The sequence below is a fragment of the Neolamprologus brichardi genome, chromosome 2, assembly GCF_056152115.1.
Source record: "Neolamprologus brichardi isolate AB-2024 chromosome 2, ASM5615211v1, whole genome shotgun sequence".
NCBI classification, from domain to species: domain Eukaryota; kingdom Metazoa; phylum Chordata; class Actinopteri; order Cichliformes; family Cichlidae; genus Neolamprologus; species Neolamprologus brichardi.
The window spans coordinates 34683807-34697500 of NC_142105.1; the positions used below are offsets into that span (position 1 = coordinate 34683807).

At 40.2% G+C, this 13694-nt stretch overlaps 1 protein-coding gene across 1 annotated transcript in view; it reads right to left on the reverse strand.

The window, feature by feature from the left end:
• Positions 1–5859: 5859 nt before the first annotated feature.
• clnk (cytokine-dependent hematopoietic cell linker) overlaps positions 5860–13694 on the reverse strand; it is a 13939-nt gene continuing 6104 nt past the window's right edge. Inside the window, exons 3-17 of the mRNA XM_087829970.1 lie at positions 13539–13686; positions 12078–12130; positions 11923–11977; positions 10744–10794; positions 10623–10663; positions 10489–10499; positions 10316–10399; positions 10052–10076; positions 9837–9861; positions 9678–9753; positions 9580–9596; positions 9406–9500; positions 7148–7222; positions 6815–6970; positions 5860–6730 (exon numbers count right to left, since the gene is read on the reverse strand). Of these exons, the coding sequence (XP_087686096.1) occupies positions 6578–6730; positions 6815–6970; positions 7148–7222; positions 9406–9500; positions 9580–9596; positions 9678–9753; positions 9837–9861; positions 10052–10076; positions 10316–10399; positions 10489–10499; positions 10623–10663; positions 10744–10794; positions 11923–11977; positions 12078–12130; positions 13539–13686 (1065 nt within the window). The 3' untranslated portion in view covers positions 5860–6577. The remainder of the gene's footprint in view (positions 6731–6814; positions 6971–7147; positions 7223–9405; positions 9501–9579; positions 9597–9677; positions 9754–9836; positions 9862–10051; positions 10077–10315; positions 10400–10488; positions 10500–10622; positions 10664–10743; positions 10795–11922; positions 11978–12077; positions 12131–13538; positions 13687–13694) is intronic.

Below are 13694 nucleotides of genomic sequence, written 5' to 3' on the forward strand. Positions count from 1 at the left end.
GAGTAGTAGTAGTATTAGTAGCAGAAGCAGTAACAGTAGTAGCAGTAGTAGTAGTAGTAGCAACAGTAACAGTAGTAGTAGTGGTAATATTAGTAGTAGCAACAGTAACAGTAGTAGTAGGAGTAGCAGTAGTAGGAGTAGCAGTAGTAGCAGTAGTAGTAGTAGTAGGAGTAGTAGTAGTAGGAGTAGCAGTAGTAGCAGTAGTAGTAGTAGGAGTAGTAGTAGTATTAGTAGCAGAAGCAGTAACAGTAGTAGCAGTAGTAGTAGTAGTAGCAACAGTAACAGTAGTAGTAGTGGTAATATTAGTAGTAGCAACAGTAACAGTAGTAGTAGGAGTAGCAGTAGTAGGAGTAGCAGTAGTAGCAGTAGTAGTAGTAGTAGGAGTAGCAGTAGTAGGAGTAGCAGTAGTAGCAGTAGTAGTAGTAGGAGTAGTAGTAGTATTAGTAGCAGAAGCAGTAACAGTAGTAGCAGTAGTAGTAGTAGTAGTGGTATTAGTAGCAGTAGCAGTAACAGTAGTAGCAGCAGCAGCAACAGTAGTAGTAGTGGTAGTATTAGTAGTAGCAACAGTAACAGTAGTAGCAGCAGTAGCAGTAGCAGTAGTAGTAGTAGTGGTATTAGTAGCAGTAGCGGTAGTAGTAGTAGTAGTAGTGGTATTAGTAGCAGTAGCAGTAGTAGTAGTAGTGGTAGTAGTGGTGGTATTAGTAGCAGCAGCAGTAACAGTAGTAGAAGCAGTAGTAGTAGTAGTAGTAGTAGTAGTAGTGGTATTAGTAGCAGTAGCAGTAGTAGTAGTAGTAGTGGTATTAGTAGCAGCAGCAGTAACAGTAGTAGCAGTAGTAGTAGTAGTAGTGGTATTAGTAGCAGAAGCAGTAACAGTAGTAGCAGCAGCAGTAACAGTAGTAGTAGTGGTAGTATTAGTAGTAGCAACAGTAACAGTAGTAGTAGTAGTAGTAGTAGGAGTAGCAGTAGTAGGAGTAGTGGTATTAGTAGCAGCAGCAGTAACAGTAGTAGCAGCAGTAGCAGTAGCAGAAGTAGTAGTAGTGGTATTAGTAGCAGTAGCAGTAGTAGTAGTGGTATTAGTAGCAGTAGCAGTAGTAGTAGTAGTAGTAGTAGTGGTGGTATTAGTAGCAGCAGCAGTAACAGTAGTAGAAGCAGTAGTAGTAGTAGTAGTAGTAGTAGTAGTGGTATTAGTAGCAGTAGCAGTAGTAGTAGTAGTAGTGGTATTAGTAGCAGCAGCAGTAACAGTAGTAGCAGTAGCAGTAGTATCAGTAACAGTAGTAGCAGTAACAGTAGCAGTAGTAGTAGTAGTGGTATTAGTAGCAGAAGCAGTAACAGTAGTAGCAGTAACAGTAGTAGCAGTAGTAGTAGTAGTAGTAGTAGTGGTATTAGTAGCAGCAGCAGTAACAGTAGAGGCAGTAGTAGTAGTAGCAGTAACAGTAGTAACAGTAGCAGTAGTAGTAGTAGTGGTATTAGTAGCAGAAGCAGTAACAGTAGTAGCAGTAACAGTAGTAGTAGTAGTAGTAGTAGCAGTAGTAGTGGTATTAGTAGCAGAAGCAGTAACAGTAGTAGCAGTAACAGTAGTAGCAGTAGTAGTAGTGGTATTAGTAGCAGCAGCAGTAACAGTAGAGGCAGTAGTAGTAGTAGCAGTAACAGTAGTAGCAGTAGTAGTAGTAGTAGTAGTAGTAGCAGCAGCAGTAGCAGTAGTAGCAGTAACAGTAGTAGCAGTAGCAGTAGTAGTAGTAGTGGTATTAGTAGCAGCAGCAGTAACAGTAGTAGCAGTAGTAGTAGTAGTAGTAGTAGTAGTGGTATTAGTAGCAGTAGTAGTAGTAGTAATAGCAGGAGTAGCAGTAGTAGTAGTAGTAGTGGTATTAGTAGCAGTAGCAGCAGTAGTAGTAGTAGTAGTGGTATTAGTAGCAGTAGCAGTAACAGTAGTAGCAGTAGTAGTAGTAGTAGCAGGAGTAGCAGTAGTAGTAGCAGTAGTAATAGCAGTAGTAATAGCAGTAATAGTAGTACCTTTATGAAGTTGTTGTGGCAGTATCAGCAGTAGTAGTAGTACCTTTATGTAGTTGTGGCAGTAGCAGCAGTAGTAGTAGTACCTTTATGTAGTTGTGGCAGTAGCAGCAGTAGTAGTAGTACCTTTATGTAGTTGTGGCAGTAGCAGCAGTAGTAGTACCTTTATGTAGTTGTGGCAGTAGCAGCAGTAGTAGTAGTACCTTTATGTAGTTGTGGCAGTAGTAGTACCTTTATGTAGTTGTGGCAGTAGCAGCAGTAGTAGTACCTTTATGTAGTTGTGGCAGTAGCAGCAGTAGTAGTAGTACCTTTATGTAGTTGTGGCAGTAGCAGTAGTACCTTTATGTAGTTGTGGCAGTAGCAGCAGTAGTAGTAGTACCTTTATGTAGTTGTGGCAGTAGCAGTAGTACCTTTATGTAGTTGTGGCAGTAGCAGCAGTAGTAGTAGTACCTTTATGTAGTTGTGGCAGTAGCAGTAGTACCTTTATGTAGATGTGGCAGTAGCAGCAGTAGTAGTACCTTTATGTAGATGTGGCAGTAGCAGCAGTAGTAGTACCTTTATGTAGTTGTGGCAGTAGCAGCAGTAGTAGTACCTTTATGTAGTTGTGGCAGTAGCAGCAGTAGTAGTAGTACCTTTATGTAGTTGTTTTGGCAGTAGTCGTCCAACTTCAGCAGGTTGTTGTAGTTTTCCAGCAGAGCTTTCCTGGCGTTCGGCGCTTCCTCCAGAATCTTCATCACCTCGTCTTTGAAATTCGGATTCTTCATGGTCACTGAAACAGGGTTATTGATCAGCTGATTGATCAGAACATGATCGATTCTGTGTTAAATCATTGTTCATGTAAAATCATTTCCTGGTTTCAGTTTCTCACACCAGCCAATCTGTTGTTTTTCTCTGTATCATTTTAATTAATTGTTGATAATAAACAAACACTGTGGAGGTTTCAGTGTTTTCAATCAATCTATAGTCAGCGGATCGATCCATCATCACATTAATCAATGGGAAGCTCCGGGCTTCCTTAACAGGTGGCGACCGTCTTCCGTGGGTTTTGCTGGGATTGCGTAGCGCGGTTAAAGAAGACCTCGGGGTTTCCCCGGCTGAACTGGTCCTCGGCCAGCCCCTCCGGGTCCCCGGGGAATTCTTACCTGAGAGCCCTCCCCCATGTTTCGATACCTCTTTGTTGCCTTTTCAACCCCCAAGAGACTCATTTCCTGTTCCTGGTCCTGTTCACCACTGCCTGCCTGACACTTTTGTTCTGAGTTCGTTGGACTCTGCTCGTTTCGTTTTCGTCAGGCACGATGCCCATAGGACTCCGCTGCGTCCACCATATGACGGGCCATACAGGGTTCTTAAACCAGGCAACAAACATTTCATTTTGGACTTTGGCGGTCGGCAGGAGGTTGTCTCTGTTGATAGACTTAAGCCTGCACATGTTATGCAAGAGGATCAGGTGGTCCTGGCCCAGGCCCCTCGCCGCGGCCACCCACCTGCCACCGGGCTGATGGATTCTGTTTTTTCCCCCAGGAGCGACCCACAATCAACGGAGTCCGAGTCGTCTGCAGCTTTTTCTGACCGCCAGTGCCAGCCTCGCTCCCGGGCTGGGTTGCCCTCTGTCAGTTCCCCACCACCCCGGTTCAGCCGTTCCGGCCGTTTGCTTAAGCGGGCATGTGTGGTGGACCACTAGAGGGCTCCACTCACACCCAGTGTTGAGGAAGTGTGTTCCTGTGTTTTGTGGCGCGATATGTGCAGTTGATGTTGGAGAGGAATAAAGAAGGAGTGAGAACTGAGAGCTCTTTGTTGTTGATGCTTACCTCCACAAAGTAATATTTCCAGGCAGCACTTTTACTTTTACGTGTAACGGAGTACAGAGTGGTATTAGTAACGTTACTTCTTCCTTCCGCGGTGAGTTTCAGAAGGACTGAAAACCTGAACTCTGTTTATAAACCTTTTTTAAACCCGAAGCTCATTTAATTAATTATTTAATGGTGTATTTAATTAATTCATTATGGCAGTCCTGGCGTTCCATAAAATCCAGGATAGACCATCAACTGGAGTGGACAACCTATCCAGCTGATCAGGATTAAAAGATGTGTACAGCTGAATGTCGTCAGCATACAAATTACAAGAATTGCCAGAAAAAGTTTGAATGACACTGGCTAGCAAAAATGTATAAAAGGAAAATAATAATGGACCCAGGACTGAACCTTGTTGAACCCTACAGGTTACGCAAGCAAAGTAAGAGGATGTCACGTGATCATGTTGGTGTCACCAGCTTTTATTCTTGTCCCTTAGGAGCTCACCACAATCTGACTAAAAGAAGAACTTCAACATTTTGGCACTCATGTTGAAGCCTTTCAGCTTCAGAGTTGGCTCAGCCCTTTTTTGTATGCTGTATGTTCAGGTTTTTCTGTTTTTCCAGACCTGAAGGGTTTCGTTTTTTTATTAAACAGTTTTTTCAGCTAGCTAGTGATCCGTGGTTTGTTCACAAAGCAACAGTCCTCGCCTCACAAAATCTGATATATTATATTTTGTGATGGTAGTGTAGCCAAGTACAGGTTAGGGTAGGGGAAGTTAAAGTAAGATGGAGAGAATGGGCCAATAGCTAGATTCGTAGCTTTTACGTTGTAAGATGTGAAGATTTATGTGCTTTCTGTGCTGAGGTGTTTTTATTTCTGCTCTCAAACTGCTCTCCCCTAGGAGCTCAGTCTGCGAGGATATCTTTTTTCTCCTCTTTCCTCGTGTATTGTGTATTTCCATTGTTTTTTTTGTACCTCCCCTACCTGTCTTCCCAGTGTTATGTTTGTGTATTCTATGTATGGTCAGAAAGGGTGCTCATGATGGCACCAGATTGTCTGGTAGCCTTTTAAACAATTTCCCTCTGGATAAATAAAGTATTGTCAGTCAATAAAAAATCAATCAAACACTCACTCCATCAATCATGTGACTTGAAGTAGTTTGTTTAGCCTTAAATTTGCTATTTAGTTTGTAAAAGTGGCTTTCAATCTGTCAATTTTTCTGCTTATATTGTGAAAATTAGTAAACTTTAGTTAAATGTTATAAATGGTTTCACTTGCCATCTTTAGTTAAGTTACCAACAGAAACCTTACCTGCAGAGCACTCTCTAAATCAATTCACTGCACTTAAGCCAGAGCCACTGAATGGCACTGAGTCAAGCTAACTGAAACCCAGCACGGGGAATTTCCTAACTCTTGTAATAATTTAAAATAAAATCGTGATAAAATAAAAATAATAATAATAATGGATTGGATTTATATAGCGCTTTTCAAGGCACCCAAAGCGCTTTACAATTCCACTATTCATTCACTCTCACATTCATACATTGGTGGAGGCAGCTACAGATGTAGCCACAGCTGCCCTGGGGCAGACTGACAGAAGCGAGGCTGCCATATCGCGCCATCGGCCCCTCTGGACAACACCAGTAGGCGGTAGGTGAAGTGTCTTGCCCAAGGACACAACGACCAGGACAGAGAGCCCGGGAATCAAACCAGCGACCTTCCGGTTACAGATACGCTTCCCAACCCCCTGAGCCACGGTCACCCCCAAATAAAATCTTTATAACATTTCATGCAGTTCATGACTGAAAAACAGCATTGTGCTGGTTAAAAATAAGGACAGGTAAGTAAGTCTGATTTAAGAAAAAAAAAAAGAAAGGAAAATGTGACGTAGGTATGGAAGTCCATTCCTGCCAAGAAAAGTATACAAGGAGGCGAAACACATGAAAATGCTAACTTTTATATATGGATTCATGATCAGTGTTTAACTGAATTCCAAATCAACTGTCCAAAAACCAGATTAGTATTTAAGAGATTAATATTTAATATTTATTTTGTTTCTCAGTAGATATATGTTTATACACATATCCATATAAAGCAAAAAATGACCAAAGATTACGCTATTTGGTTCTAGCTTTTTGGTTTGTATAATTGTACAGTTACAGACTTTTTATTTTAGATTGTTGCTACAAAATATACAAGTTGAAGACATTAAATTAGGATAATTAGGGTAGATCACTATTATCTGTCAGAGAGAAGTGGGTCTCTAATCGGGTCTGGGGGACAATGATCTGTAAAATAATTTGTTAAATTGCGCTAGATCATTAAAAAGTGCATTTTACAGATTGGGGACCATTTGATTCAATAACAAAAACATTTTATCCAGTAATTGCTACCACATTATGGAGGAACAGGAGGAACTGATATGATTGTGACTCACTTGCTAGTTTATTAGCCTGGTAGCTAGCAGGTGTGGGAAGATTTTCGAATGCTGTGGCAGAACCAGCCAAATCGATATTATGATTATAGGAGGTTTTGTGTCACTGGACCCAAAGAATTTGAGAACAACTTGTCTATGGGGTTAATTTAAAAACCATTAGCACATTATTATCAAAATAACCAGAAATTATAGGAACGTCTGATCAACGTATATATTTTTCTTTTACAAAATCCATCCACCCCAACTTGCTCAGAATGACAGCGCTACAGTTTTTGTGGAACTGTGAACACACATGACACAAGAAGCACATTGACAAATCTTTGTTGGCAGGGTTCACATGTTATTGTAGCAACCGTTCAACATCCCCTTTTGTTATAGGAAATGTCAGCACACAGTTGTCTGGGTACTTGTTTCCCATCGCGGTTCTCCCACTGACAAGTGTTATTGGAAATATGGAGTGGAACTTGATGATGTCTGCCACAGAGTCAAACATCTGAGGAAAAATAAAGGGAATTAGAGTAAATATAGTGCGATTGAGGGTTCTTAATGAAACATTTTCTGAAATGTGTTCACTCACATCATTTGAACGATATCCTGTGCCCAATGCGTACTTTTTTGTGCTCTCGACAAACCGAATTTTGACATTGTAAACCTTCTTCTCATGATACACAACCAATACCAAGGGTTCAAAGTTGCTGTTGGTGGAGCAGTCTCGTACCAAAAATGCACCATCCTAATGGGAGGAGTTACAGAAAGGAAAGAATACTTCTGTTAAACTGCTTTTGGTGGGTTGTTTTTACACTTTCAACTGATCCAAATAACTATGTTTAACATCTGCCCAAGCTTAAGACATGTTCAGTTATATTTTTATTTATATATTTTTTTATATTTAGAGTCCTTATTGATATACCTTGTTCACCAGGTGCAAGGCGTGCTCAGCATCTGCTCGATTACATGTCCCGATGTACCAATCTTCCTCACAGGTCTGCCAGAAAAGTTCATTGATCAGTGGATTCAAAGCTAGTTAATATCACGTTGTGATGGATATCATTCTTGATTACAGGATTAGTTTGGGTTAATTATGGATAGTTGTGAAAAATTAAATACACCTCCACTGTTTCCATAGGAATTAAAGGGCTAATTAGCAGCCAGGTGATGCCAATACACTTGATTACCTGATCATCAGCACATGTGATCATCTCTAAAAACACAGAAGCTTTGGCATTTTGCTGGAAATGATTATTCAGGTGTTTGTTTACACAATACTACAGTTTTCCCAGGAGTGGATTCCCCCAAGAAATTCACCCCAAGGTCAAACTGTGCATTGCCAGGTGCTGCAAAATAAGTGAAAAATACCCAAGAGCTACATCTTAGACTCTACAGGCCTCAGTTAACATGCTGAATCTTAAAGCTCTTGAATGTACAATTAGAAAAAGAATGAACATGTTTGGCTTTTTTTGAAAGGGTTACCAGTAGAAAGCTACTTCTTTCTGAAGAAACGTAGTAGCATGGCTGCAAGTCTGCAAAGTTGCATCTTAACAAACCACAACATCTCAGGAACAGTCTCCTTTGGACTGATGAGACCAAAGTGGAGATATTTGGCCATAGTGGACTGTGCAACTGTGGTGGCGAGGTGTAATTTCTTGGCTCAGCTGCTGGAGGGAAAGGTGGAGCAAAGTGGTTGAGGAGAAGTGCCAGCTGAAGAGAATAGTGCATCTGCTAATTAAGCTCTCCTACTGAATAATAGGTGTTAAGAACTGTGTCTATGCAATACTGAAGTGACTCATAGTAGCAAAGATACTTGCTGCTGCCACATGCTAAACATAGCATGTCAGTGCAAACACCTCTTACCAACTGGTGGTGGAGGTATGATGGTTGGGGCTTGTTTTGCAGTCACAGGACCTGTGCAGTTGATCATAAACTCCGCTGCATACCAAAGTATTCTTAAGTGAAGTCTAAGGCCTTCTGTCCAACAGCTAAAGCATGACTGAAACTGGATCATGCAACCGGGAAAATTATCCCAAGTACAGCAGCAAATCTACAACGAATGACCCAGTCAAAGTCCAGACCTCAACCTGATTAAAATAGACGGTGGGACGCTAAGAAAGCTGCACACGAACGAATGCCTGCAAACCTCAATGAACTGAAGCAAGAGAAGAGTGGGCCAAAATTCCTCCACAATGACACAAGGGACTGGTAAAGTCCTTTAAAGTCATTCTTGAATCCTGAATCACTTAACCTTTCAAATGTCTTTTTTAGAGTTCTATGAAAATTTTAAGTTTGGAAAGAAAAGCGTCTGGACTTCTTTAAGTTTCCTTGAAGATGTTTCCCCTCTCATCCAAGAAGCTTCTTCAGTTCTAAGAGCAGTTGGTGGAGAGTCCCAGATTTTAAGCCCTATGGGAGTGCCCCCAAGAGGGTCATGGACCCCCTCTTGATCCTCTACCGAATCACACGAGCCAAGGTGTGAAAGTGGGTGTGGGTCACAATCAGCCAAGGTTTCAGGTGAACCCACTGTGAAACCTATCCCCACACTGTCATGTGATTTACTGAGGTCAGATGGCCCAGGATGTGAGTGGGTGTTAAGGCGTCTGGGGAGGGATCTCAAAACTGGATTATAGATGGCAGACAGTTGGTGTCGTAAACCACCTTCTCTGTTCAAAGATGGCCACTCACAGTGGACATAGATGCTTCTTTCACTCCTCTTTCAAACCGTCTGTCTTCTCTGTCCAAAATGTGAACATTGGCGTCCTTGAAACAATGACCTTTGTCCTTTAGATGCATGCGAGTTGTGTCCCGTGGAGGTGGCTCTTCCATGTTGTGAACCCATTGGGCTAGTTTCACAGTGGGTTCACCTGAAACCTTGGCTGATTGTGACTCACACACACTTTCACACCTTGGCTCATGTGATTAGGTAGAGGATCCGTAGGGGGCACATGACCCTCTTGGGGACACTCCCATAGGGCTGGGAATCTGGGACTATCCAGCATTTGCTCTTAGAACTGAAGAAGCTTCTTGGATGAGAGGTGAAAAGTCTTCAAGGAAACTTAAAGAAGTCCAGACGCTTCTTTCCAAGCTCCTTAGAGTACGATGACCTGGATGACTGAGAACCTTTACAGACATACTTCAACAAAAACTTTCTTTTTCACATGACTGTAGCAGCACATGTACCTGTTGAGGCTTTTCCATTGGGACAAAGTCGTGCTGGTCAAAGTCTTCTTTTGTCTGAGGCCATTCATGGTGATGGCGTTTCGATGGGACCCTTTCTTTAAGTAGATGTCAGGGGAGACTTATTAAGTCAGTAACTGTATAATGACTGATAATGATGAGCCCAAAGATACTTACCTAGACTTTGATGGGTCCTAAATAAAAGACGGAAAAGATGCATGTAAATAAGACATTTAAAAAAGCATCTTGAGAAGCCTGAAAATATAAAGTCAGACCTTCTTTCTAAGTGAGACTCCAAATCCAGTGAATGCCTGTAACTGCCGTGTGTAAGACTTTCAGAACTGAGTGGACCTAAAAAAACCTTTATGTGTTAATACAGTTGTAAACAATTATTGGTGACACTTTATCACAAGAGGCTGTGATTTTTATCTTACCTTTCATATGTGAACTAAACTCTGCCTGTTAAAAGTATAAAAATTGAGTTAAATGACAATGCATGGTGAAATTTGTAGAATAAAATCAAATGTATATATGAATAAGGAAAGCATGTTTATTTTACAGTATCTTTCATAGGACCTAGTTTGTTAAGAGATGGTGAATAAAATGCAAACAACACCTTCTAATAGGTTCAGCATTTTTAGCTACTTACATTTCTAGTGGTCCCGTGCTCTCTGCTGAAATCAAATGACATTAAATAACATGTCAGAAGAGCCTCCAGCATTTTCTGTGATAATCTTTCCAACCAGCAGATGGTGTCATCGCTACACTGTACAAACTGTGGGTGTTGTTTTTGCTTTACACCATTATTGCAGGGGAAAAAGTCACACTGGGTTATCGTCAACTCCAGCAAATTAAAACCACAGGGAACTGGGACAAGTGTCAGGTTCTACATATAAAATAAAACAGTACTCACTCTCTCCTGCAACCTTGCTGTGCAGCCTTTCCAGACAAGACGTTGACCAACTCCAGGGTAAAAGGTGATGGTGATTGCAAACTCCTGCAGGAACAAAGAATCAAACAGTAAGTGCATCCATAAGGCAGATAAATACAACAATGAGTAACTTAAACAATAATTTAGCAAATTACCTTTGTGAGTGCTGTAATGTTAGAAAGAGAAAAAGTTGGTCACCTTTTTAATAGTTTGTCAGCATTACAATTTATTGAAAGATAAAAAACAAACAAACAGTAGTACAACTGTATTGTTTGGCACGTGAAGTTACCTGGTCTCCTTTTGGCACAGGTGGGATCCTCCTATCTGTAACTACACCACGTGAATATACAATATGAGATTTAAACTGTGACCCAGAAAGGCAAAACAATTTCAGTCAGCTGAGATGTTACCTGTTTTCATCTTTTGTCGGCCAGGCTTCAGATCTCTATTTATCACAGGTGCTGTGTTTCAAACACAGAAGACAAAGGTGAAAAGGTTCTTCTGGGACAGAATCAGCTTTTGCTCCGTTTACGGAAAACATTACAGTACATTTAACTAAAGACAACCAGTATCCTTCAATTAATCTGTAATAATCAGCTTTAGTGTTAGAGGATGCCAAATCTACTGAGACCAGAAGCTGTAAATCTATGAGAAAAAGTATTTTATGTTAAGCTGCATTAAATTAAACAGAAAAAAAGAGTAGCCAAAGACTGCACATTACTAGAGGCTGAATATTTCTCACCACACCGTGCATGGATGAGAGGTTTATCTGGATCCCATTTTGGAAATGTTTATTCATTTTAAATGTTCGCCCTTCCCAGTGGTGCAGTCACCTCTATGTCGCCCTCTGTGCCATCTCTGGTAAACTTGTCATGTCAATCTATCCATTCAAAAATTACAATATATCTATCCATTCATTTCTGAGCATTACCACAAACAGTACAACAAAAAGACATACAGACTGATGAAATGAACTACATAACTTCATGTTATCTGGTTGAGTTAAAAACTAGCTGAATATCGACAGCTGCCACTAAATAGGTGGAGTTGACTTTCCTACTTTGTCAGTCAAGTGTAAAACACAACTTCAGATTTCTTTTGAAGTACTTTCTTTTCATTCTTCTTTGATCTTAAGCGACAATTAGAGCTAGTATTTGCTTCACTGTGTTCATTAGCTAGTCGCTGCCCACCCTGGCACTGCAAAGGTGCAAGGGCGACTAACTAATGAAGTTAGTTGCAGCATATGGGTTTTCAGCATGAGTAATGCCGTCTAAGTGACTCTGTGCTTAGATGAGCAGCAACCAAGAAGAGAGAAATTATTAAGCCATTGCAAAGACTGAGTTACCTTCAATATTTATCCAATGTTTTCTCATTTTCATTGATCATATTTGCCAGCACAAGCTGCTGTTACCAGGCAAAGTATGGATGTGCGTGATTATGTAATTAAGTTATTTTAATTGTTAATTAACTGTGATTTAATAGTTTTGTTTTTCAAGGTAAACAAAGATGTCTCTGATTTGAATTTCACTGCTACTGTTCAGTGTCTTTACCACAATAATCACTCAATTTTAAATGCGTTGTAGATTTACCTGTTGAAAATGGTGTTTCTCTGGGTGGACATCTTGGGAGGATGTTTGAGTTACCCTGATTGATTGAAGAGCACAACAAAATGTGGAGTACGGTCAGTAAGGTGGTTCCATTCAAATTGTATATTTATTAAAGAAGACCGAAAAAGAAAGCTTACAGGAGAGAGCGATGAGAGGTTGTGAGCTGATGATGACCTTGGGAGATTCCTGTCTTAAGAAAGAAACACTCTCATCAATGACTGTGATGATAGTACTTTAAGAAGTTCCAGTGTAAGCTGACAGTTTAAACACCCTGTGAGTTTGTATCATTGCTGTAAGTCGGTCGATGTCGGTCCCAGTAGTGCACTGCAGCAGCAGACTGTATTGATTACAGAGGGAGAATGCTCCAAGTGTGAACAAATTTAAAAGCCACATTCACTATAAAGTTGTAGACATGCAGCTGTGAGGCCCCTGGCTGCGGGCCACATCCAAGCAGGAGAGTAAAGCATTTCCCCCTCTTCCCCCCCAGCTGCTGGATAATTGTAATCTCCCGCAGTCTGACTCAGCCAACAGATGGCCCTGGAGACCCACTGGCAGATCATGCTCACTCAGCATGAGCTCTTTCTCAGATCCAGGCTGCTTTCATTCTCACCACAGTTTGTGGTAGATCTGTTTTTTCCCCCCTGCACTTCATTCAGCTTCATTCTAATTACATTCATGAGAGCATTTCTGTGTAGGAAGGTAAAATAGACTCCGTGTCCCTGTGTCAAGTACAAATACTACTTTAAGTCAAGTTTGAAGAAGTTTGGGAATTATTAAAACCATTTTAGTGGTTTTAGATTAAGATAACTGCTTAACAATTCATTTAATAATTACTTGTGGACGTATGACCTTAATCCACTGTATATGTATACATTTAAAATAATAATGAAAAAAGGAAATAATAAAACACTATTAAACATAATAATAATCACTAAGCTCCTCTTATACAGCACTTTATAGCCTCTGTAGAAATTATCCACATATCTCACTGATCTTAACTGCACTACTGTATAGCTCTGTGTAAATAATCATTCTGTACATACGATCATTTTTAATCCTACAACTGTTTATAACCTGCATAGTTCACATTTCTGTATAACTGTATATCTCAGATTTCTGTATAGTTTTTTTATTTCATATTTATATCCTGTTCATAGCCTGTACATACTTATAGTTATAGAATATTCATAACATACTTCATACCGTGTACACTATAACATACCATAATAGACCCATTTCTGTAATATATCTATATTATTGCTAATATATATTGTAATATATCTATATCACTAAAGCACTTCTGGATGGATGCAAACTGCATTTCATTGCCCTGTACCTGTGCATGTGCAATGACAATAAAGTTGAATTCTATTCTATTCTATTCTATTCTATTCTATTCTATTCTATTCTATTCTATTACTTTCATGTTTTAATGTGCTTTATTAGGACCAAATAAACAACTTTTCTCAGTGGTCTCATTAAAGACGCTTTAAATACATTTTCACCTCATGAAATTAAAATGAAGCTATAGCTGATGTAGTAGATGTTAGTATGAACAAAACTAACATTAAAATAGAAATGAAAGACGTTCTTTCTACCTGCATACTCTTGGTCATCATTTATGGGCCTCGCAGGAAGAATGCGTACATTAAGCACTTCTTCCTGGTTATCCACCACGTCGTACTCAGGTTCCTCTACGTCGTTAGCATATCTTTGAGTTCTGTTCCTTTCTGCTCTGCTGCGATCCTGTGAAA